General features: G+C 40.7%; 1 protein-coding gene across 3 annotated transcripts; it reads right to left on the bottom strand.

Annotated features, from left to right (window-relative positions):
- Positions 1–475: 475 nt before the first annotated feature.
- slc8a2a (solute carrier family 8 member 2a) lies at positions 476–26,489 on the bottom strand. 3 transcript variants are annotated; one of them, XM_086131234.1, is made up of 13 exons: positions 26,381–26,489; positions 25,225–25,307; positions 15,071–15,487; positions 14,641–14,778; positions 14,114–14,341; positions 13,757–14,035; positions 11,782–12,222; positions 11,068–11,429; positions 7,446–7,549; positions 4,947–5,059; positions 3,193–3,292; positions 1,788–2,057; positions 476–1,700 (listed from the first exon to the last, which is right to left on the bottom strand). In XM_086131234.1, exons 3-13 carry the CDS (start codon positions 15,413–15,415, stop codon positions 1,324–1,326), a joined length of 2,757 nt encoding a protein of 918 aa, XP_085987360.1. In that variant the 5' UTR covers positions 15,416–15,487; positions 25,225–25,307; positions 26,381–26,489; the 3' UTR covers positions 476–1,323. The 3 variants fall into 3 exon arrangements, with proteins under 3 accessions (XP_085987360.1, XP_085987361.1, XP_085987362.1); XM_086131235.1 differs by having other exon boundaries at positions 15,071–15,454; XM_086131236.1 differs by lacking the exon at positions 25,225–25,307 and having other exon boundaries at positions 26,381–26,465.
- Positions 26,490–26,992: the final 503 nt, after the last annotated feature.

Genomic DNA, 26,992 nt, shown 5'->3' with positions numbered 1-26,992 from the left:
GATGACCAGTTTACGTCAAATATAACAGACAAAAGTTTTGAATACTGTTTTATTTTTGAAGGATTATGTTGATATTCTCCTTGTAATTGTCAAAAGGTTTTTATTTTTTCACTGGGACTCGTGAGGATAAACGGTTTCAGATTATGCATGGATATTTAAATACTGTAGTAGTAATTATATTGTCCCTCGATGTGTGAGCACAGATGGTTGTTTGTCTTTGTGTGCCCTGCGTTTGGCTGGCAACCAGTTCAGATGTACCCCACTAACTGCCCGAAGACAGCTGGGATAGGCTCCAGCACGCGCCGCGTGCGACTCTTGTGAGGATAAGCGACTCAGAAAATGGATGGATGGATGCCAGCATTAGGTAAAAATAAATAAATAAGGCCATTACATTTGGAACGTGACACGATGCTACGTCCTGCAGTTCGCCTTCTGCTGGACTCAGTGGATAGAAAACCACACGTGACAATTACAATTATAATTCTCACATAAATAAATTATATTGTAGTCGTCTATTTAGAACATTTACAATAATTTACAGATACAGTACATAAAATTACAATCCCCAGCTCCCCCCAAAACAGATAATTTTTTTCAAAATTCATTTAGAACATTCAAACTGACTGACCATTGAAATATAGATTTGTCATTGTGTATCTTAAAATAGAAATAATGTAAGGTCTTGTCAACGTGTATGCATTACTTTGTTGTCACAGTGGATTCATTTGGTGAAGCAAACAATGGCCAGTGCTGCTTAGAGAAACACATACCCCATGTCAACAGTTTATCTTCTAAACTGTTGTTTATGACAAGAATATCAATCCATTTGTACAGTTCGGTTATTTTTGACAGTCTGTTTTACACGTGAACAGGGTAAATCTATCATTTCATTGTTGTTAATGAGAACAATCAAATACAGAGGTGTGCGGACAAAATAAAATCAAGCAAATTGAAAAGCAGAGTGGTGGTACAATCCATTATTTTAAAATAATTTTAAAAAATGTAAGCCATTTCATTCAAGAGCGAGCTATTTCATTGAAGAACCCCAATAAGGGAGGAAAAATGAACTTCTAATACAGTTTATGAGTTATACAGCCTCAAGCCAGCATAAAATTCATTTAGACAAAAAACATGAAACATTTCTTCTTTGTTTGATTAACACTGTATACTCAGTACTAATACAATGAATTCCTGTCATGATCAACTTTTTTTTTATGCCATGCCGGAAGTGATGATGGGTCTTCTCAAAATTAATTAGTAATGAGTTCTTTCCAAAGGAATACTGTATATCTTTGTTCAATTAGTGTTCCGAACAATGCCTTCTCAGAAGCCTTTTATATGGCAGTAGGCCTCCAAACTTGAGAATAGAATGTAAAGGAACCAAAGTCCAAAGAGAATCAGTGATGTCAGGATTCTGGGAATCCGAGGGCCTCCCAGTTCACCACCTATTGAGGGCCTTCGGCGGATCATTAACACTCCCATTGTGAGGAAGGCAAAAATGGTAAAGAGTGTGACCGAGAAGGCCAGTGAGCCAACATCGACACGAAAAACCTTCCCTTTGACTTCCCAATAAATAGCAGCCACAGACCAGGCTACACCGATACCTAAGAACACGTTCACCGCATTGCTTCCGGTCACATTTCCCACTGATGCGTCTGCATATTGGTCCTGGGTGGCAGCCACCTTACTGGCAAATGTATCTGTGGATTTAAAAAAAACCTCAGGATTACATCCGCTGAACATTCAGTGAACATGTAATGCTGAAAATATATAGATGCCATATTTACCAGGAAGCGAAGTCCCTAAGGCTACAAATACCACTGCAGTGACAGTGTCTCTCAGGCCAACTGTGCAGCCGAAATGGGACGCGAGGTCTCCAATAATGGCTGTTAAGAAACCGATGAGTGATATTGACACTATAAAACAGGCCCACCCATTCCAATACTCAGTTGGCGGTATACACGCAAAAAGGATCTTCCAAAAAATGCACAAAATGTGCATGAAATAGTCAAAGCAGTTCGGCATTGGCTGATCTTGGCTGTCATCATCAATATCACCTGTTAAAAAAAAAAGAGGGAAAGAAATGCACGTCAGCATCCTATGCAAGACAATTTGAGAAGCGGGCAGCTTTTCAACATGAAGGGCAGGTTCTTATGGGGTTGTGTGCCCGAGTAAGCATGACACAAGCTGGTATGTATCGGCCTACAACTTTTCCTCAGAACACATTTGTCAAACTCAAAACTTTAACCTAAAATTGAATGGAAAAGTGAAAACAATCCAAAGCAAAAATCCAACAGGCAAAGGAAAACGGGCCGAAACATGACAAAACATATGGAGAACCGGACATTTTCCCTTCCCACCGGGATGGTTTATTATCTGCGTGGGGGGGACTAGACAAGCAAACAGGTATCAAACTCAAGGCCCGGGGACAGATCTGGCCCACCACATCATTTTACGTTGCCCACGAAAGCATATCAAACATGTCAACTTCTCCGATGATTGCTAAAATCTGTACCAAAATTTCAAATTTTCGTATGTAATAAATCAGTGACATAAGCGTTTTCTTGTTACCAAACCCCTCATTACATATACTCAAACAATAATTGACTAAGATGTTATTCTTGACTTCGTTCTACAGCTTCATTCATCACGGCCCTCCATGGGAAACGGTCATTATAATGTGGCCCACGACAAAAATGAGTTTGACACTACTGCTGTAATGCCAATTCTGGCGAATGAATGCACAAATGAACAACCGCGATCAAACTCGCTCGATGCACGTGAGGCGACAGTTCATTTCGCATCCGATGTAAATACAGCACTCGAGATAAGGGCAGAAGTTCAGTCATCCAGGAGAACCTCAAAGTTCAGCCGCTACTCCTACGCATTGAGCGGAACCAGATGAGGTGGCTTGAGCATCATGTTAGGATGCCGCAACTGACATACACCTGGCGAGGCGTTGCAGGCACACCCCACTGGGACAAGGCTTTGACGAGCGAGTTTCACGGTTGGTCTGGGAATGCCAAAGCATCAACCCCCACTCCCGGAAAAGTTGGACAATGTGGTTGAGGAGAGGGACGTCTAGATTTCTCTGCTTCAGCTGCTGCCCCCGCGACTTGACCCCAAGTTTAGTGGAAAAGAAATGACGGATGGATGGATGGATGGATGGACATGACACTGATAGCCACTGACCTGCACTGACTGTGACAGCTTCAATGAACTGCTCCTTCCATGAACGTGAGCCAATCACAGCCGCCATGTTTGTATCCTTAAGGAGTTTATCCACAGTAGTCTGCCAGATGAAATAGGCCACATTAGGATGAAGATAATGATTGTTCAGACATTAAAACCTTTTTTTTTAAATTAAAATCTGTATGTTTCAGAACCGGAAAAAAAATTAAATATATTGATAATTCTGTATGTAAACAACAATGATTTACTGTTACATAAATTTAGAAACTAATTATGAGGCACAAAGATACCCGCCTCTTTTACACAGAGATTATGCAACACTGTTGTCTGTAACAATGAGTCAAACGTCATGCATAATGTAGATAGGTCATCGCTACCAACGCTGTCCGAATAAGTGTTTGGGATTCGCTGCGCCACCATGATGTGACATTTATTTGGTAGTCATGATACTTTGTCTCTAAATAGTGTTTCCTGCTCTGTGCAGTTTTTAAAGATAAGGCAAAACAGAACATGCTTGGCACACAGAGACAATGTGAAACTGTTCAGGGGTGTCGAACATAAGACCCACGGGACAAAAGTGTCCCAACAGGATCTTTAAGCTAGCCGTGTAATAAAGTTTCAATCTATTCAAATGGCTTTTGGTTTAATTTATGGGTCAAAAGCCTTCTAAAAAAAACACGATAAATGATCACAATTGAGAATGAGATGCCCTTTTCTTGTTTGCGAGTTAACTAATTAGCAATACTAATAGGACTTGTTGTACTTTATAGTGTTCCTAAACACATGTTGTCAAACATGGACTGACCAGTACAGCATATATCCTGTTCCTGACACCCCTGGGTTAGTCTGAGTGCATCTTCAGATCCATGTCATGCATTAATAAGAAAAGGCATGAATGGATATACAGTATTTTCTGTATATCCAAATGTGTGCGATAAGAAATGAGACACAACAACACTGAAATTGTACCTGGTCAATCACGCCATTGGGAGTCTGATGTGTGAAAAGGTGCCACATTGTTAGTGAATCAAATCACACCAACTTGATTATGTTTAGACTTGCAGTTAACCATTGGTCGAGTCTTTGTTAGAATTGATGAAGGGGACTTTCAGATGAATAACTGACAGATAGAATTTTGTGTCCCACCTTTATTGCAGGGTGAAGTACTTTTGTCTGAAATTTTTTTACAGCAGCCTACGCATGCTCTACAATTACACATACTGGGATGTATAAACATCCATCCCATCATATTAAACTACAAAAATACATGTCAAAACAAACTAAGCTGTGCTAATGTAACATTTTTTGCAATTGTTTTATTTACCTGTTTTCCGCTCTATAAGGCGCACGTAAAAGCATTCAATTTTCACAAAAGCCGACAGTCCATCTGATAATCCGATGTGCCTAATACAAAGAGACTGTAACTCTCTTTATATTCCCCATTGAGTTGTTTCCCTGTTAGTGTTCCTATGCCATCTAGTGGTGATTATTAGCAGGAACCAATTGTAACCTAAAAGGGTTCTGCCCGACACAAATTCACATGTGCATACTTTGTGAGCTCGCAATGTACATACGTACTTTGTGAGCTCTGCGCAGCCATTACATACTATTTATAGTCATGCGGAGGGAGGGGGGGGGGGGGCGCGAGATGTTTTCCTCTTCTTAGGGGGGGCATGACAGAAAATAATTGAGAGCCACTGGTCTAGAAGGATATATTATTACAGTATACATATAGTATTTAGCCACCCACACACCTTAAACTCACAGGACTCTTCTATGATGATCTCTATCGTGCTATGCTCCCCTAGAATGGGCTTGCCCATCTCAGAGATCCGCCGAGCTTCTTCCTCCTCAGAGGTGGGGTGACCTGTCAAGGATGAAACCGAAATTCCTTTACTGCCACGGTGCCTGTCGCCTCCATTACCATATGCAGCGCCACACACGCGCTTAAAAGAAATTCAGCAAAATAAGTACAGTACTGGCAGCCCGGTAGTCCAGTGGTTAGCACGTCGACTTCACAGTGCAGAGGTACCGGGTTCGATTCCAGCTCCGCCCTCCCTGTGTGGAGTTTGCATGTTCTCCCCGGGCCTGCGTGGGTTTTCTCCGGGTACTCCGGTTTCCTCCCACATTCCAAAAACATGCATGGCAGGCTGATTGAACTCTCTAAAATTGTCCCTAGGTGTGAATGTGAGCGTGGATGGTTGTTCGTCTCTGTGTGCCCTGCGATTGGCTGGCAAACGATTCAGGGTGTCCCCCGCCTACTGCCCGTAGACAGCTGGGTTAGGCTCCAGCACCCCCCGCGACCCTTGTGAGGATCAAGCGGTTCGGAAAATGGATGGATGGATGGATGGAAGTACAGTACTGTAAATCTATCTAGCCGACGTTAAGACCCTCCAGCATTTTATTTGATATTATAAAATTATTTTTTCAGACCCCATTTAGCCCAGAGCCATTCCTGCCTCCACACCATAAATCCGAAAAAGCAAGCAGAGATGCATTCGCAAAGCATTATTTGACAGCATTTTCAGCATTAGTTTTTGCGAAATAATTTCATCTTTATTTATGGAGCTGAGGGAATTAAAACTAGGTTTTCAAACGCACTGCTTAGAAGTAGACATTCAACCTCAGCTTCTTTGGCCGACTGGTATCAAATATCGCTAATAAGAAACATCTACGGATGTGCATGGATCCATATTAAAACGTATGGCCTTCGGATTAGCTAATCCATTTTGCTGCTTGTAAAATAGGAATACCATCATCCATATATGTTCACAGAAAACACAAAAAAAATGGTGTTTGAAATGCTCAACACCGCACCCTTCAACCCAACCAACAAACTGTGTCTTACCCTGATTCAGCAGTAATGCTGTAAAAACACAGATCATGATTCAATCAATGTAGTCCCATTCCCATGTTAGAATGGCAACGTTACGTGTTCCCAATGACCACTCTATCAGAGAGGTAATGGTTAGATTGGCTAGAGTTGTTGTTCGTACCTTTTTTTGTAATTTTATTTTTTAATAAATAGCTGCTAATTATAGTAACAGTTGCGAAATTTCTAACACGGTACTGTAAAAAGCTAACGTGAATGAATAAGTTTGAGCTTTCTGAATATTGTCAGTGAAAAATTTGTCAATTCAGTGCACAAATTACAGTAATATGCTTGTACATCGTAGCCTGATGGAAAATAATTTTGAATGGAATTTTCTTGTTGATGTTCATGTATACAGTATAACTATTTGTCAAATACTATACTATATATGCATCAATCCATTCTCTGTACCGCTTTATCCTCACTAGGATCGCACGTGTGCTCGAATCTATTTTAGCGACCTATGGGCAAGAGGTACCTGAATTGGTCACCAGCCAATTGCAGGGTACAGACAAACAATCATTCACCTCTGCGGACGATATAAGCATTCAATTAACCGACCGTGTCTGTTTTTGGAATTCATTCATTCATTCATGTTCCGATCCGCTTTATCCTCACAAGGGTGGCAGGGGGTGCTGGAGTCTATCCCAGCTGTCTTCGGGCAGTAGGCAGGGGGACACCCTGAACCGGTTGCCAGCCAATCGCAGGGCGCACAGATGAACAACCATCTATGCTCACACTCACACCTAGGGACAATTTGGAGTGTTCAATCGGCCTGCCATGCATGTTTTTGGAATGTGGGAGAAAATGGAGTACGCGGATAAAACACAAGCAAACATGGGGAGAACATGCAAACTCCACACAGGAAGGCTGGAGCCGGAATCGAACCCTGAAGCTCTGCACTGTGAGGCCGATCAAATATATTTGAATTGAAAAAAATATGAATTATTATATTTTACGACAAATATTGAAGGCTATTTAACAATTCATTTCATCTTTTTAAACGCTGTAACCTTTCCACTATCAATTAAATAACTGTCTGTGGTAATGTGTGTCTGCATGTCGTCTTGCATTTACGAAAAATCATTTTCTCTGTTGCGGTTTAAAGTAAATGTCAGATTCATGCAGAAGGTTCCTGAATTAATATTTTCATTGTACAAAATGTGTTGCAAAGTCATTTAGTAATACTGTAGCATGATAATACTGAAAATCATAAAGTGAAATTTTCATACGATTTTATCTCTATTGAGTGCAGGCATAAAATAACATGCAAGACATTATTTTCACACACAAAGAAAAAAAAATCCCAAATGCTTTAACAGAAAGTTAAGCGGGTTCCTGTAATCATACAAACATTTGTTATTTGAAATAGTTTACTTACCAGAGTGTCCTCGCTTTAGCCATTTCGGCTCTTTGAGCACAATAAAGAAGTTTTCCTGTTTTTCATACTCCTCCACATTTATAATGTGAACTTTTAAGGTTTGGCTGGAGGCATACAAGACACACAAAAAAACAAAACAAAATGACTTTAGTCTCACAAAATATGAATGGGAAACCAAGTGAAATGTGACATGCTTGTACAATCGCTAAACAACTAAAACATTTATACTTCTCCATTTGACTCACAGACCTGACCAAAATATACATCCCCAATGGACCATAAATGCATTTCAGATGGGCGGAAAACTACAGCATATGAAGATACAAATTAATACTGCATCATTTTGCCAAACCAAAAATCAAACTTGTCAGGCTATTAGTCACTATGCATTTCAAGTTGCTGATATAGTTCATTGATATAACTGCATACTCCACAAAAGGCCCAAAGTCCTAATTAGGATGCATGCAAAAGCAGTTTACATAACCTGCAAATTTAATAGGAAAATCGTCCGTTTAAACGGCGTAATTGCAGATTCCCACACTGCGGGCAGCATTACAGGATTACCTCACAACTTGATACCCATCAAATACTGAGGTAATGGAGAGTCATTGTCACTGAGGAAGGCTACATTTCCCCTTGTTGAAAGTGATAAGGGGTAAAGTAAAATGCGGAGCGTCAAACAACTGAAAATGCATGATGACATTTTTTTCTTCACAATTGCGTACAAAATAAAAGTAATACTGTAGTCTTTATCAGACAAAGCTCCACTGCCTCACCTGGTGAGAGTTTTTTTTTTAACATGGACATGCACACATACCAGATATTTGAATTGTACCACATTATCTTCATATCCTCCTGACTACCAAGAAAAAAAATGTTGTCCAATCACATTTATTTTGAAATTCCCCAATCTATGTGAACTAATTGGACTACTCCAAAAGAAATTTTTGAAATTCCACTACATTTTTTAAACACTTGAATACTAGGCTCAAATACACTTAAAACAACTCAACGTGTTCATAAGAGTCTTATAAATAAAATGCCAACAGCATTTCAAGACAAAATGTGTTTGATAAAAAGTATTACTTTTCCTCTTCCCATAAAAAGGGAAGCCATTTTCTTACTTTTTCTAACCCCTACAAATTTGGTATCATTGGAAAGCACTGAATGTCCTCTTTAGAGTAGCAAAGGGAGTTAATGCGATTGGATGCACTGGGTGGGAGATATTTAGGTTCACAAATGTCCTCTACAGAGGACAAATTTGAACTACTGGTAGTCAGGAGGATAATAGTGTAATTTTTATGTAGCGCTGCTCGGAACAACAATTAATGTCAAAACCATATTGTATGTTCTTCCGGGTGGCAAAAGCCAAAGAATTCTCTGACAGCAACACGAGTCAACAAGTGATTCGACCAAGGCAGAGTGATTTAGAAAATTGGGTAAATGAAAGATTTTCCACTTGCGTGGCAGTGCAGAGAGTCACATATTCACAAATGAATGTGTCTCTGATTGGCTAGCCTTCTTGTCTATCTATCAGTGTAGTTTGAATGTATTAAATGTCAGTCCAAAAAAAAAGAAGCTAAAATTAGGGTCAACTGCTTCGAAAGGAAGTGGCGCAGTAATGCTGCCATAGGAAATAATTTACAAACAGAGAATAAGAAGCCCGAGCAATGTGAACATACAACAAAGGCGGGGAATCCAAAGTGAAAATAAAAAATAAACTTTTATGTAGTCTGGCGACAAGGTAGAACTTCAGATTCCGGTAAGGAACATTTAAAATGGTAAGCTATGTTTAGAATGTTTTTTTTTTTTTTTTTTTGGTAAACATATGCAGTGTTTGTGCACCGTCACAAGAAAAGTGGAATGACCATATCAGCAATTCAGAAAATATGCATATGTGTTGTACACAAGGAAACGTGAGGGCAGCATTTTGAAATCAATAATAATAATAATAATAATAATAATGCATCAGTTTTATATGGTGCTTTCTTAGACACTAAACACTGTCTACAGTGGATACATTAGTCATGCTCACACACGTTCATGCTTTGGTGGTGGGGAAACTATGTTCTGTAGCCACAGCTGCCCTGGGGCAGCTTAACGGACGCGTGGCTGTCAGCCCATCCAATCCACCATTAAACATTCACAACCAACCCTACACCAGTGTGAGCCACACTCTGGTACCCAGTTGAAAAAGTGATTGCTTTCGTGCTCGCAACATAAAGAAACATAAATAAAAAAAAGGATAAAACAAACTCCACATAGAATGAAACATGTTATCATGCAGTTAAAATAATCCAAAAGGGACAGCGGTGACAAGAGTGGACAGCTTTTTAAGTGTTGTTTTCTCTTCTATTAATTACTCTTAATATCACAGTTGTGCATCAACCACTACAATGGACCCTTATGTGCGTTGCCATCCACTGCCATTTTTTTCATGCCTAAATACAAATAAAAACACTTCTGATGTTGGTTATTATTTGCATGAAATGGTTAATTACAGAGATTGAAATAAATGAAGGGTCTTAACCTTCGTCATCATAGATATGTAGCCTAAGGCAGTGGTGTTAAACATACGGCCAGCGGGCCGTAACCGGCCCCCAAGGAGGTTCGATCTGGCCCGCAGGATAATTTAAAAGTCAAAAAAATGCATTCAAGACAGAATGAATATTTTAAATAAAATACAATTCGTGGATTATCCGCTAGGAGGCACACTGTTTTGATCACAGTAGAAGACAACATTGTTTTGATCGGGGAAGAAAACAGCAGTCTCAGTCTGTCGCCGAGATAGACCCAACACAGCAAACGATATGAAAGCGCCCATCAATGCTTCTTGAAACCAAAACAAAGGAAAGAGATGATATTTTGGCGATTCATCGCACAGTATGGTTTAATGTTAATGGTTCAGCCCACTTGACATCTACCGAGTCCGTATGTGGCCCAGAATGTGAAATGAGTTTGACACCCCTGGCCTAAGGGCTAGCATACTATCACAATTTGCAAATGAGCCTCGCCTACCGGTTGTTCTTTTGCTTACTAATGCTTTTTGATTCGCTCATCTTTTTGGGTATGGTAGATGGTCTATTTTTTTTTTTATTATCAAAAACTATGATCGCTTGAGCTTTTCTGTTGCTCTGATTAATAGCACACTTGCTGGATTTACTCCGATTTGGGGTCTATTGTTTACAAACATTCTGAATTGGCCTAAAGATTTTGGGGACGATTATGAAGCGCACTGTATGAGCAAACGTTTTGAGACACAACTCTTTTCAACTAATTCAATCAATCAGGAACTGTCTGGGATTCCAAAGTTCTTTCCTAATTCTTGACAAATTCACGCAATGCATTTTGGACAACTCCGTGCTTCCAAATTTGAAAAAACAGTTAGGGGCTATCTGTTTTCTGTTATCAAACAAGGAATCTCAAGACATGGTGGTTGATTTTGGTGTGGAAGAACTTGATTGGCTTGCAAAGACCCTGACCTTCAACCCCATCCAATACATTTGTGATAAATCCGAACTGAGCTCGTGAGCCAACATCAGTTGGAGACAACAAAAAAAACCATCACACACACTCTTCATTTCCTTCCAGCCATTGCCTCAAGTTACTGTCTTTACCTCACCTGGTCTGTTCATTGGTAAATTCCAGCTCACCCTTGGCCTGCTCGTAGTCCACTCCAGCTTTGGCACTGCCGTCCTCTGTATGATATGGTACAGAAACGGTACCCCTGGAGCCTGAGTTCCTCACCACTGTCACCGTCAGTGTGCCTGTGCTCTCACTCACCCGCAAAACCCCCTGACCAAAGGTGAAGATGCCAGCATGGTCATCATCCAAGATAGTGACAGTGGCAACCAGCGGCTCCACTAGTCTGCCCTTTGGTGAACATCCTGTCCCTTCACCACCACCCTCCTCTAACCTCAGATTTTGAAGACGGACAAAGAAATGTTCGTCCTCTTCAAAGATGTCATCATCCAAAATGTTCACCTGAGGAATGAAATATAATTTTTTTTTAAATGATACAAAACATTCTTTGGTTCATTTCGTCGACCAGTGTTTGGCTGTAAACGATCACAATTTAGCCCATCAGCCTCAAACCGTTTATGATACGGTAGGTGTGCCAAGTTGTTTTACAAAACCATCAGGCTGCTGTCACAGCGAACTCAAATGAGGAAAGTGGAAACATATCGCAACATCAAAGAAATATACTAATTTTTGGCACATGTGATCTTATTGCACATACAAATTTGTAATCTGATTTGTACACCAAAAAAAAATTGAACAATTTACACTGGGCTGAGTATTAACAAAACACTGACGTATTTTTCTCTTTGCTCACCTTGATCTCTTTCCGCGTTTCTCCTGGCTTAAATATCAGGGTTCCTTCGTTAAATTCATAATCAGCCCCAGCGTTGGCAGAACCGTTTTCCGTACGGTAGTCCACATAAAAGGTGTTCTGGGCTGTGCCCCCATCAAGGATCACCCAGAGGCTCAAAGTACCACAGTTCTCTGTGCACAGATACTGGGCACTTTCAAAACAAATGTGAGAGCAGATACGTTTGTCATCTCCCTGATCTGCCGCACCTGTGCGGCGTGAGTATTCAGCAGCATGTTTCCTTAGTAGGTTTCCAGCACCTATCAACAAGCGAGTTGCCTGGACCCGGTAAAACGCTCGACTCTTCTTCCGATGAACCAAAGTGGAGTAGTTGGCCATTTCGATAAGCTGGTCTAGGTTTTTCTCTGGGTGTTTATCCCTCAGGTCTTTTAGCTTACGGACCACCTATCAATGAAAGGAAATGATATAGTTTATAATCAACATTACCAATGAACTATCAATCAACTAGATCCATCCATCCATGCATCCATCCATTTTCTGATCCGCTTCATCCTCACAAGGGTCGCGGGGCGTGCTGTAGCCTATCCCAGCTGTCTTCAGGCAGTAGGCAGGATACACCCTGAACTAGTTGCTAGCCAATCGCAGGGCACACACAGAGACATCCAAACATTCACGCTCACAATCACACCTCGGGAAAGCTTACAGTGTTCCATTCACCTGGCATGCATGTTTTTGGAATGTGGGAGGAAATTGCAGTACTTGGAGAAAACCCACGCTGCCACGGGGAGAACATGCAAACTCCACACAGGAAGGCCGGAGCCGGAATCAAACTCTGCACCTCTGCACTGTGAGGCCGATACACTAATCAGTCGACCACAGGGCCACCCTATTGTTATTATTTTTATTACTAGATCCAGGAAACAACAATGGGAACACTTTAAAGTGACTACTGCGCTCAATCTCTCTGGGTGGGTGTACTCGCCTGTCTCCCGGTATCTCCTCCACACTCATGAAATTCGATGGACAAGCACTGCAAGCATTCCAAAACAGTGCATGCAGAGGTGCCGGGTTCAATTCCAGCTCCGGCCTCCCTGTGCGGAGTTTGTATGTTCTCCCCGGGCCTGTGTGGGTTTTCTCCGGGTACTCTGGTTTCCTCCCACATTCCAAAAACACGCATGGCAGGCTGATTGAACACTCTAAATTATCCCTAGGTGTGGGTGTGAACGTGGATGGTTGTTCGTCTCTGGGTGCCCTGCGATTGGCTGGCAACCAGTTTAGGGTGTCCCCCGCCTACTGCCCGAAGACAGCTCGGATAGGCTCCAGCACCCCCCGTGACCCTTGTGAGGATATGCGGATCGGAAAACGAATGAATTAATTTATTATTGTTTTCTTTGGTGTGGTCACTGCACAAAGTTAAAACGTGCAATCTGAGCATCTGCGTTAACAGGGATATTTTTGATAATTGTCACAGGATAGTATTCAGTCATACCTCGGTTTTCGACCATAATCCGTTCCAGAAAGCTGTTCGAAAACCGAAACCACGCTCTTTAAAAAAAAAAAAAATCTTTATTGAACACGTCTGTCACCATGTAACGCTAAACGAGGAAGCGTCACTTCCTCGTCTACCTGAGGAAGCGTCACTTCCTCGTGTAAGGAAGGCGAGAGGAGTCAAGTGACGCATTCAAGTGCGCTCAGTTTGTTCGAGAACCGAAAATCAGTCGTCAACCGAGGCATAAAAAAAACTCGAAATTTTTGGTCGAAAACCGATTTGGTCGAGAACAGAGACGTTCGAAAACCGAGGTTTGACTGTATTTAAATAGACAGTCAAAAAAATAGAAACAGGCATTAAAACTGAATCTGCAATTGGGCACTTGCGGGTGTAAATCTCAGGTAAGTGGAAAAAAACACCCCGACAGCACTTCAATCTTCTGTCCTTTGACCAAACGTCTTACAATGGCAAGGTAAATGTTTTCCTTACCTCATCTTGGTTCTGGTCCATCTCACTCGATGTTTGTACAGACACTGTCACACTTGAGGAGTTTCTAGGGTAGGAAATGCCATCTGAGTTCTTTCCATCCATGATAATATCATGGTCTTTGGGTGTAATGTCGCCTTCCATTTCCACCACGATACCATGTCTTTTGTCAGCACGGTAACGTTTGGAAAGATATTTGTAGAAGAGCAAGTGCCGGTCAGCGATCCAAGCCAATAACACACACACCGGAAAGTAAAGCAGGGTCACCATGGCTTCCCACACCTAGGAATGCAAACCGTGTCCATTTTAATGATTTGCACACTTAACAAAATGCCATCAAACAGAGTGTAAGAAATTCACCTCTACGATCCCAGGAGATATGACGGCTAGTATGAGATAGAGCCAAATGTAGGCGAAGATACTCCAGAAAGAGGTGATAAAAAACACTCGCAGGTGTTTAATCTTGCGAGACTCTCCATCAGGGATCACCCACACACATATGCCGATAATCACAAACATATTGAAGGCAGCGCTTCCAACAATGGTGCCTGGGCCGAGCTCCCCCGCATTAAAGTTATGCCCGCACACCTGTTAAGTTAAAAACAAAAAACAATCTTAAACAAAAACCCAACATTAATTTGAATAAATTTGCTTATGTTCATAATGATCTTAATAAAGTGGGGAAACTATGCAACAGTATTTATCATGAAGAACCAAAACATTTGCGATCACTGCCTCATTTTCAGTAGTTGAAAGTGGTAATAGGGCTGTCCTCAGATGTACTAAATGGGGGAGCCAAATTTTCTTTATTGAAGCATTTATAAAATGAGGATGCTTTATTCTCACATCATGATTTTTTGTTTTTTTCTTAAAAATATGTTGGTTACCTCAATGACAGAAAGCAAGATTTCGGGAGCAGAAGAGCCCAGAGCCATGAGTGTAAGGTTGGAGACAGTCTCATTCCAGATTCGTACTGTGGTTACTGTTGTCTCTCCATCAGGTTTGGTGATGGTTATCTCCTTCACCTAAAAACAGGTGTTTGAAAAGATGTCAAAGTCTTGTTTTCATTCTCTTAGATGTCAAGCAATGGTGTCGTAATAGCACCCTATGCCACATGAAAATGCGTCAAATTATGCCTCTGTAGCTACTAAGCGCAAAACATCTTATCTCTGTTCAGAATCTTTTTTTTTGTGTTAAAATACTGTGTGCTGTTTACCATTGTGATGAATTAAAAGAACCATTTTGTGAATATACATTAAGTATGAATTCAAGAGCAAGATTTAAAAAAAAAAGACGATTCTTCAAAGTGAGCCATACCTGAGAGGTAATGACTTCGATCGATGTCATAAAGCGGTCCGCAATGATGGACACTCCCAGGAAAATGTACATGAGGCAGAGGAAGTAGATGACGGCTCTTCCTGCCCTCTCCCCTTGAGGAGGGTTGAGTGGCAACCACACTGGCAACAGTATGCCAGGTTTACACACTACATTGCCGGAACAAGTCCTCTTGTCAGCTCCTGTGACGTTCGAGGGCTGGGGCTGATGAGGGCCTGATGGTCGTTCAACAACCGGCGGTCTGAAGGCGGTGGAAGGATTGGAAAGGAGAAGAACCAGGAGAAGGTGAACGGGGACTGTTGAAATCCGGAATCGTATTGGTCCCATATCTCAAACGGGTCACTGAGGAGTCGCTGGGTCAGAAGACTTTGTTGGAAAACCAGAAAGAAACAAGTGAATCTGAGAAAAAAAATATTTAAATTCATGAAGATAATACATTTTTAGCATTTGAAAAAATGCTGAACTGGAGCAAAACCTTTCATGAATGGGGGATAAAAACAGTCCTGTTTTTTTTTTTTTTTACAGATTTTAGTCTACCTTAAAGTGTCAGTATAGAATATATCATTGCATTGCGAAATCAACTTGCTCATTCTATTTGCAGACATCCTATTCCAGAAAGAGAAACCTACATTGACCGCTGACATAACAAAAATAAATAAATAAAAAATCCAATATGTTAATAACTGCTATTTTCGACCTGTCCTTGTGAGCAAACCTCAAAGTCTCAGGTTCGAAAGACCTGGTCGAATCGTTCAGCTCCGTTCCCAAATGTTCAATATCATTTAGAACAGGGGCTGGATCGGGGCTCTTCATTATCATTAAAAGCTTGCTCATAGTTATTCTTGGGTGTTTTTTGGCTGTGTGTTTTTAGTCATTATAGCCAGGGTTAGGGTTAGCTGAGACCAAGTTTTCGGACAATGGACAGTCTTGAGAGTTCATTGCACCCTGCAAATACTAAATACTAAATACTATGCCCGACGCAGCAAAGCAGTCCCCAAATATAAATGAGTTCAGCTTCCTCAATATTTTATCGTGAGTGCAGTGCAACCGTGCAACTAAGTATTAACCCTTTCAGGGACAGCAGTTACTAAAATGGACAGTTTACCATGTTATCAGGTTACAGGGTGCATGAAAGGGTTAAATTTGGACCGACAGACAAGGGAAAGTTTACTTTTCAATGTTAGTCTTCAATATGTGGGTCTCTGGTGTGCTTGAACATCCACCCATAATTTTTCCATCTTTAAGAACAGAAACAATAAAAAGCATGCATTTGTTTTAGAGCAAGTAAAGGAAAAAAATACTGAATTTGTGGTGAAAAAAAATGAGGGAATGAGCTTGTAATTTTCAGTTCCAAAGCAAATAACTGAATTGGATTGAATCTGATAATTAGACAGTAGTTGAATGAATAAGAGTGCCCACCCCTTGGAGAGCTGTTGCACCAAAAGCTGTCAAGATGCAGAACTTGAAGCGATATGTATTGAAAATAAAAAAAAATCAACAAGAAAATAATTCCAAATGGGCAGAACCTAGTGTCAACATCTGTGTCCGAACGAGACAAACGGAAAAGTGATTTACAAATGTCAATTTCATGACCTGCAAATCTGGAACTCAATCAAATTGAAAAACTGTGGAGGAAATTAAAGAAAATGGTCAATGACAATGACCTGTAAAGCTGAGCTTTGAACAACAATCAGAAAGAAATCAGGAAAACTGAGGCAGGTTGATTAACCCTTTCAGGGACAGCGGCTACTACAGTGGACAGCTTACCATGTTACACTACAGGGTGCATGAAAGGGATAATATTAGTGTTTGCCATCGTGTTATAAAATCCAGAGGTATTGAAACAAAGTACTAATGATGCACTGTTGTGATTCAATTTTTTTTTCTAAGAAATGAGCAACTCCATTATTTCCCCCCTCTACTTGCTAAAAAAAAAAAAAAAAATAATAATAATCCATAGTTTTTTACCAGGGGTTGGTACTTGTAATGCACAACATTTTTTTTTAACCAGAGTGACAAAAACAAAGGGTTTGGGATTAGTTAAAAGTAAACTGATCTTTCGGAGTCATCTTGACTACGTATGAACCTGTGAGAAACTAAAACCAGAATGTTAACCTTGTGATTGTCTTTCTTTGGCAATGATCACCGATATCAGTGAAGAATGACAACGGTCAATTAACATGCAACAATGCTTTTTTTTTTTCCTATGATGCTTCATAGTCTCCGTACCCGTACCATGGTTTTTAAAAATAAGTTAAATAAACTGATTGAATATATGTCTAAAATAATGCAAATGTTATGGCCAGCCGCCGTCCACGTCATTACAACTGACACCAACCCTAACTACGGTCTCCTTCACACCTGGTAAACAGCATGAGTGTCTGTGGACCTTGTGTGTGCAAGCATCATTTATTTATGTGTGTCTAAAAGCTGCTGACTAAGCAACAGTTTTCAATTGAAGTCCATCATTATTCTCTATCAAGAAAACAATAAAAGCATAAATTTCCAAATTAGGCGTTATGGATTTACAAGCACAGGCGTCACTAAAAGAGTAAAAGCAGAAAGTTAATTCTCAGTAGGTGAGAATAACGGGCTGCTCCAACTACCTCCCATTGGCAAAGCTACTGCATTGTGCATTGCGACTTGAAACAGATACGTAGGTGCTGCATCTCTGATGTAGCCTGAGCCCTGCCTGATCATTATACAGTTGTGATTCAGAAGCGCAGCCCGCAGAGCTGCTGCATCGCATTTCACTTTCCAAGCACTGCTATGGTTACCACGACCTCAGACTAAGGACCACCTTACACCAGGAGTTGTTATTTATAAATGCTCCAAAACAAGACACAGGCCAAAAAGTAGGGAAGGTTACCGTTCTTTATAAAAGGATCGGTCTTATGTACACACAGCTGAATGGAAACCCTTGCGGTTCTTTCACGGGAAATGATTAGAATTGTGAGCCATTTATGAGGGCCAATCAAAGAGCCGTGACTGCGAGGGCTGGATGCATAATTGATTGATGCATTCACCAAAATACAGCACGGTATTTTTTGTAACTTCAATTTTTGCACCCTCCCCCTCAACTGCATGAAGAATTACAATTAACTGAGAGCTAAAAGGTAACTTGAAAATAATAAGTTATTACTCTACGCTCGTCGTGTGTGGGTACCTAGGAAGACAATGGACAGTAATTAGGGTGTGACACATACAGTATTTGGTTTCTGTGGGGGGGAAACAGACTGGAGAATCAAGTCTGCCTCTTCAGAGTCTGAATGTTATAAAATAGCTCTCTGTCTTTTTAGGCAATAATAGCAAAAAGATGATTACCTGTCCCAGCCACCGAACAGCTGGTTGCACCAATGCAACCGCTTCTTTTTTCAAAAACTTGTCACCGTTACACCATTGAGAAATTATAACGTGAGAGGCGACCAAATTGGTTGCACTCACACCATGCCACCATGTAAACAGAACAACTTAAAATCAGCCAAGAAATCAGGAAAGATCCAATGTCTTTTGGGAGTCTAGTGTTAACCTTGCTAGAGGTACCAAACCCAACCAGTTCCTATGCACATGCACCGAACCCCATCTGACTTTTTACAAATTCAAGACATAAAAAAACGCATTTATGAAAAACAGAATTTCAAACCATAAATATATACTTTTTTTGGTTTGTTTTTTTACGACGTACTATCACAACAGGACGGCCCGGTGATCCAGTGGTTAGCGCGTCGACCTCACAGTGCAGAGGTTGTGGGTTCGATCCGGCGGCCTTCCTGTGTGAAGTTTGCATGTTCTCCCGGGCCTGCGTGGGTTTTCTTCGGGTACTCCGGTTTCCTCTCACATTCCAAAAATATGCATAGCAGGCTGATTGAACACTCCAAATTGTCCCTAGGTGTGAGTGTAAAGGGGTTTGGTTGTTTCGTCTCTGTGTGCCCTGCGATTGGCTGGCAACCGGTTAAGGGTGTCCCCCGCCTACTGCCCGAAGACGGCTGGGATAGGCTCCAGCACCCCCCGCGACCCGTGTGAGGATAAAGCGGATAGGAAAATAGATGGAAAATGGATGGATGGATACTATCACGACAGTCACACGTTGACTACTGAGCGAACTAAATTTCCGGCAGCACTGAATCTAATGTGACCATCTGCAGCCAGTGATGGCCAAGCGGGCGTGTCTAATTGACATGTCGAGTCGGGTGTGTCTTAATCTCCATGGCAGAGGCTCCGTCGAACCCCTTTGACCGATTCACCGAACCTCTGGGGTTCGATCGAAACCAGGTTAAGAACCACTACTCTACGCAGACGGTAATATTGTAAAGAAACATTAAATCAAAATGCAAGCAATTAGTAAAATGAAATGACGGGTATTTTCTGTGTTAATGCATTCAAAATCACAAACGGAAATCAGTGGCAGTTGTGTGTTTATAAAAAAAGTACTCGAGATCGACAGATCGATGAAACTTGCATAAATACTTTCATGATGTTCACCGCAGGTGCAGAACTTGCGTCTCAACTCTGGGTGAATCGCATTCTTGTCAATGCTGTTCGGCTAACGAATGTGTCCCGCCCCCACGTTGTCATCCTAGCACAAAGCACATTGTTAACCAAGTTTTGTTAAAGAGTTACCTGGCTGCATCCATCATATTTTCCTTGAAGCACAATCACTGCAAATGTTTAGCAAGTTTGAAGTTTCCCCACACAAAGCGATTTATTATGTTGGTCAATGGATACGTGACTGAACATGAGAACGTGGTCTGCCAGGAGGATTTGCACATCAGATTACAACTGAAATGACAGGAACCATATGGACGGCCCACTTGTCTCTTTGCAGTCGTGTTGTTACAACAAGCCTTAAAAGACATAAAAAGGAACTATTACCATAATGTATGAATCAAAATAAATTATTTATGTTTGTTTATTTGTTTCTTTTTTATGGCCCAAGTAGTCTGTGTAAATTCAGATAGAATGAATTGAGGAGAATTGAAGGTGTCATACTGTATGCTGGTGAAAGTTATTAAATCAAATCCATATTTTAAGTGAAAAGCCCTTCAATCGACATAAGGAGTCGGCTTTCCAGCCGCTGTCTTTCGCTGAGTGTATTAATTACCACTGTCAGTGTTTTTTAAGAAGGAAAAAGTGTGTCCACTTTGTCAAAAATGCTATTAATTTGGACAGCAGCGCAAGCCCGCTTAATCACAATGTTTAATTTACAGCATTGGCAGGCACAATGCCGCACAGTGTAGTTCCTCATTAAAGTGACACACAGTACCTTTTGTTGACTGACTTGCACTCCATTTAGACAAATTCCTTATTCACATCCCAACAGTGCATTTAATGTGAAATCTCGCATTTGGAAGGGATAATACATCCATCCATTATTTTATGTATTTCCTCAGTGCCACAATTCAGCACCTTAAGCAAACCTAAGCAGCAACAAATGAGGCTGCCCAGTTGAAATAAAGTATGGAGACTTAACTGTATTCTATGTAGTATACTGTGTAGCAGGGATGTCAAAGTCATTTTTGTCGCGGGCCACATTGTAGATACGGTTTGCCTTGGAGGGCCCTTATGGATTTTGGGAAACCATATAAATGTTTCATCCCCTCCACATCTTACATACACAGCACACAACAAATTGATGAATAACTAGTTTTAAAATCAGAAGTCAAGAATAATGACTGTTATTGTGGATTACATATGACAATTTGAAGTTTTGGTTCAGACTTTAGCAAGCATCATGGAACTTGACATGCTTTATTTGCTTTCGCGGGCCGCATAAAATGATGTGGCGGGCCAGATCTGGCCCCCGGGCCTTGACTTTGACACCTGTGCTGTATAGAAATGTGTTACCAGCAGATGATAATAACCTTACGTTGTATGGAGAAGGGACCTTTTCCAGCTATTACCATTTAGCTACATGCAGCAGACCACTATATGCCGGGTCAACATAGTTGCGTGTGTCCGTGTTTATATCCTTGGGAATGAGGTACCTTTTCAATTCCACCCCCAATTCTTTTCATTTTGTTGCAATTCTCCAGAAGAGTCACTTTTATTTGAATTCAAACACCACAGTCAATTGACAATAAATTGTAATATTGTTTGAAATTATATTTTAAAATGAAGGTGTTGGGTGTCGCTGTTGGTGTAGTGGGACACTCGCCTGACTTGTGAGCGGGCAGCGTGGGATCGGTGACCACTCAGTGACGGTGTGGATGTGGGTGGGAATGGTTGTTTATCTCTATATGTGCCTTGTGACTAACTGGCAACCAGTTCAGGGTGTGGTCTGCCTACCGCCTGAAGTCAGTCGGAATAGGCTCCATAAGCAGTGTTGAAAATGGATGGATGGATGAAGATGGTGTCCCTAGATACAACACAGTGACCATAACAAACCTCTCTGTCATTTAGTATACCTGTATACATTTCCCGAGGCCAATTAAAACAGAAAATGCTTCTGAGTGTTTGAGTGTATTGACATTTTTGCGTCTCATGAAGGTTCACTTCTTTTTACACTTGAGTGACAAGTCAGTGAAGAAATATTTTCATATTGATTTTATGGCTTATTGTTAACAGTGGTGATACTTACTTTTACGTTTGGATTATGCTTGATACTGTTGAATGTTACTTGAGAATAAAGTTTTAGTTATAGCATACAGTACGTTTGACCAAGAAAGAATTATTTCTGTTTTTATTATTTCCGTACGGGAAAAACTGATTCAAAATGCACTCAGAAATGAGCCATTATTCTTTCCCGTACTGCGCTACATACATTTCATGTGCAGAGGAGATTTTAGGCTTACCATTTAATAATGCACTGTGGAAGAGCAGAAATGGTTGAAGGATTAGGTAGTTGAACAACCTTTACAGGTTGACTCCAAGTAAACAATTCATTTGTTTTTCGTCTTTCATGTCCTCCGTTCCAGTCGAAACATTAAAGACTCCTATCGCCTCCAACGCCCCCCCAGATGTCTTTGTGAGTGACTCAGACAGGCTACTTCCAAAGGACAGGAGGCAGACAGAATGAGAGAGGCTTAATGAGGCCAGACATGAAGTGGACAGAAAGGGCTTTTTGACAAGCTACTGACAGCCAGGAGACAGCAGCTCCTAAGGTTTCTATTAAATGAGATACTCTGTCTGAACATCGGCAACCATGTCACCTAGAAGTATCCACATCTCTCCACTTTAGGTGGAGGACAGTGCTGTTTAAAAGGATCATTCAGCGTAAGCATGTGAATAAATTATTTTGAATGACGTTGAGTAAAAGTAATGAGCATTTAATTGGTTGTTGGTGATGTTTTTTTTTTGTTATCTTGCTGATAGTAAAAAAGAAAAATCTGACAACTCAACAGCAACTCTATCCGCATAACTGCCATATAGTATCTCTGGATACAGGATGATGTCTACCCAAAACTTGACAGACTTTCAAGACAAACTCCGATTATACGATCACTTATCTTTAGGTGGACAATTTTTGACATGCACGGTTGTGAATACTTATTACCCAGTTTAAGGTAACATATTTCCTTCGGAGAGACACACAAAAGTCAATCAGTTTGTGCATGAGTGCCCTTTATCACTCACCGCTTTGACCGGAATTGCAGGCATCAGCCTAGTTTTGAACAACAAAATATTAACAGAAGGTGCAGCGGCAGTCAGCAGACCTTAACATGAAACAGATTAGTGAGGACAAGGAAAAGAAAACTCACTTCCAAATCACAGACTACTTTTATGTGGCTTCTGACATACAGTCAGTCGTTCATTCTGTCCAACTTTAGAATCCTATTTTTTTCTGAAAGCCCAATTTACATGCACGCAGCTTTTCACATACATCAACTTTTATTCAACTTTGCCGCTTGTTTCCAAATGATGGAGCAACTTAATGGAAACTGAAGGCGATACTCGGGCCTGACATTTTTTAGCTGTAAATACTGTATTTAGTGCATTTTAAAAGGGAATCAAATACTACACTATGCAGAATTGCATTAATACTATGAATCTTTCGATGAATACAAAAGAAATACTTACTTACAAAAAGAAATACAACATATACTGTATCGCTCTTCTTGGTCACCAGTTTTTTTAAATGTAGAAGATAGTGAAATCATCCATCCATCAATTATCTAGATGAGAAAAATTAGTCAACAGCACTGTGCTAAAGAAAACTAAAATACGTACTTGCAATCGTTTTTCATTTTGTTATCATTCAGCCATGATCAAAATAGTTTTGTTTTGCTTCACTCGTATGCATAATTTGAGCCACACAGTAAAAATGTGGTATGCACCTGAAAGAAAAAAAAGGTTGGGAGGAACACATTTTTCTTTTCATTATACAATAAATTCATCTATTATAATGAAAATGTGGTTCATGCGTTTAATTGTTGTGTCGTCATTGAGGGCTTGTGGCAACGAGATCATATTGTGTTACTTGGAGTAGTGCCATGTCTGAGTTCATAAACGCAACACTCTGTGCGTGGTCGCGAGTGACTAAGAAACGTCTGTTCGATGTCAACCACGGACACGCAAAAACTGTGTTTCGTTGGTTAATAAACGTTTGCTGACTAATACCTCCGTAATCCATAGCAGACGCTACAATATGTTAGCATAACAAACAGGACGTTGCATTACATCAATGACACGATAGCCTATGTGTTGAAATGTTAGCATTCAGACATGACTGACCCTATTTCAAAAGTGAAATTAGGCATCAGCCACAACATGCTTTTATTTTCGTTTATCGCCACTGTGCTGCCATGAAAGGCAGGTTTGCCTCAGCATTTTGGGCGAAATGCGAATTTTCGGACTCTGTTGCTAACATGGGTTAGCCGTGACACTACATTCCCCACAATGCTTTCGTGGACCTCACGGATGACCCGGATTCCGACTCCTGCGCATGTGCAACACAACTAAGGCTTCCAGCTCAGACATCCATGAACATGGGACGCACTAACACTTAAACTGGACGTCCCCGTATTTATCTATTTTCCGATTGCTCCCAGAATGCATTGCATGGAGCAATATATTTCATTAATGAAATTATAACATGAATCCTTGTCATATGTGTGTTTGTGTTACTAGTAGTGGAATGTGTGTCAAATTTATCACATTTATCTTTGATTCATGTTGCACTGTTTTTAATTGAGATTTTTTTTTTCAAATAAACTACTTTAGGGACAATTTGTAGTGTTCAATCAGCCAGCCATGCATGTTTTTGGAATGTGGAAGGAAACCGGAGTACCCAGAGAAAACCCACGCAGGCATGGGGAGAACATGCAAACTCCACACAGGAAGACCGAAGTCAGAATCGAACCCTGCACCTCTGCACTGTGAGGCCGACGTGCTAACCAGTCAACCACCATGCTGCCTGAGTCTTAACAATTGAAAGAAATGTACAATCATTCATAAGAGAACTAAATTATTAATGATTAGGTAAAGCAGAGTCTTTCAAATGTCTTTACTAAATCATGGGGGTGAACGGTTTTCAGTGGGGGGCAGGGGGAGGGGGCAATTACTGTACATCATTTTACTGACTGATCCAGGGGGGAAATGTGAGAGAAACGTGAGGTATAGTATAGCCTTTTGTTCCCTGGCACCTGAAATGGCACGCGTATCATTGCCCGTGTACAATGCTGCAGCATTGGTTTACAGTACCTCGGCTTTTACCGTAGAGGCAGGGTGAGGCAGTGGCGGTAAGGCTAGGTTGCATTTCAGGCTAAGTAGCGGCAACGTTTAGTGGTCAACTTGTTCGGTTTTAGCCTTAGTGCCGCTGTACATGTTTTTTTTCTCATTTTAATATGTTTGGTCACTATTCAGACACTGCCATAGTTCAATGCCGAACTGTCTGTTTTAGTTTGCTCTGTATATTTATCTATTTTAAATAGTTCTAAAAATGTATTGAAGGAGATTTTGGCCAATACTGGCGAAACGATTCTGACGAGAGCGAATCATTCACGCTGACATGTGGCCAACGAAATACTCCATCTTCTATTGCCTGCAATGTGCTTTGTGACTCAGGATTTTAAGAAGCTTCATTAACGATTCAAATTCATCAAAAATGCCAGGGAATTGTTATTCCAATGAAATTGGGACATTGCGTAAAACATCAATAAAAACAGAATAAAATTGATTTGGAAAGCTGAGCGACTTACTGTCTCAAACGTGGGATGTAGTTGTACCAGGGTGGATGATGTACACTCTCACCAGCCACAACATTTGGTAAATGTGCACAGGCCTATGAGATCAAATATGACAGCATTAGAGTACAGTCGATTCTGATGTAAAGAGGATCCCGCAGATCGGATTGACACTGGCAGAAAAGTATTACCGTACTGAACGTGAATTATTTTGTGTTTCTTTAATTTTATACTGCTCTCATATCGATGAATCAGGTAATCAGTGTGGTGGACTTTTGGTTAGCTGATCTGCCTCGTAGAGGTTTGGGTTTCAAATCTCAGCTCCTGCCTCCTTCTGTGGAGGTTGGATGTTCTTCCGATGCCTGTGTGGATTTTCTCTGGGTCTTTAGATTCCTCCCATATTTCAAACCAAGGCTCCAGTCTAAGAGTTCACTGCTATAAGTGCAGTTTTTAACTTTGGTGTTAGGTGCAGTTAGCATATTGCTGACACTGCTGGTAAAAGTCGAGCGTGCATGAAAATGATGTGGTCCAAATTTTCTGGTTAAAATGAACTGAAAAATTTGCATTCATTTTTCTATTCTCCATCCCAGCACAAGACCGACATGGTTAATATTCCAGAAGCCTGTAGCTGTGATGGAGATTCCCAAATTGAATTTTGAGATGAATCATAGTTCCTATGATGCTTGTTTCAACTCAGGACATAAATAAATGTGTCGTTCTTTGTTGTGCTTCCATTTAAAAAATACAGACTATATTTGTTTTGGATTCATGAAAAGGTAGTATGTAGATTCGTTGCCGTTTATGAATGTCAATGTAATTTAGTTTCGAAGTGCTTTAGATGTCCATATACTGTATGTGAATCTGAACATTAATGATTGTCTTTATCAATCAATCAAATTGTATTCATATCGCACTTTTCATCCATAAAAACGCAACAAGTATGTGTAGCCTACTGTCTGGAGTAGAAACAAAAGGTACATTCTAACAGGAAGACGAAGCACTGATAAAAGTCCGTCAATAATTACGACTAGGAGGTGTGATCCTGTTGGTTAATATGCGCTTGGCAATTGTTTTAGATTGGTGTTTTATATTATATTGCTCGCCGAACCGCCGTACATTTTATCTTTAATCCAGCCTACATTTCCGTCCGTTAAATCTCTTACTCTCTTACCTTGTCATTTATGGCACAGCTCCGTTGAAAGGTGACATTGCTTCTAAAAAGTATACAGGCTCGCGTCTGGTTTCTCGATCCACGGCTGGACACACGCAGCAAAAGTCGCCGAATAAAGTTTCCAGTGGACGCTCCATCTATGATGCTCGGAGCCCACGCGGCAGGTCACGTGCTATCTCTCTCTCTATCTCTCTCTCCCTCTCTCTCTCTCTTCCCAGTTGTCCCAATTGGAAAAACTGCAGGTCGCCCACCCACCCCTTTCGCACACTCCCAAAAATAAATAAGTAACACAGAGAGATGGATGGATAGATAAAGAAACATCGAACAAGCGTCATCAGTTGTTCATCGTGTATGATTTCTAGTCAAACGTCAGCAGAGGCGGTTCGTATTTCTTGCTGTTTGGAGCACTCCAAAAGGAATGATCAATGAGAGAAAACATGAAAACGAATGCGTGAACGCTAAAAAAAAAATTCAAGTATAGTCAACTCTCAACCACCGTGCCGGGCCTGGCAAATGGTGCGTTATGTGATCTGTTATGTCATCTAAATCAATTGTGAGTAAAATCAAAAGGGTTGAGTATCACTATTTCATTCAGTTTTTCGAACGTTTTTG

This window comes from Hippocampus guttulatus, chromosome 15, assembly GCF_054856545.1.
Source record: "Hippocampus guttulatus isolate MCC_2025c chromosome 15, RoL_Hgut_1.0, whole genome shotgun sequence".
NCBI classification, from domain to species: Eukaryota; Metazoa; Chordata; class Actinopteri; order Syngnathiformes; family Syngnathidae; genus Hippocampus; species Hippocampus guttulatus.
The sequence above is the reverse complement of the archived record's forward strand: the minus strand, read 5'-3'. Positions and strand labels throughout refer to the sequence as shown.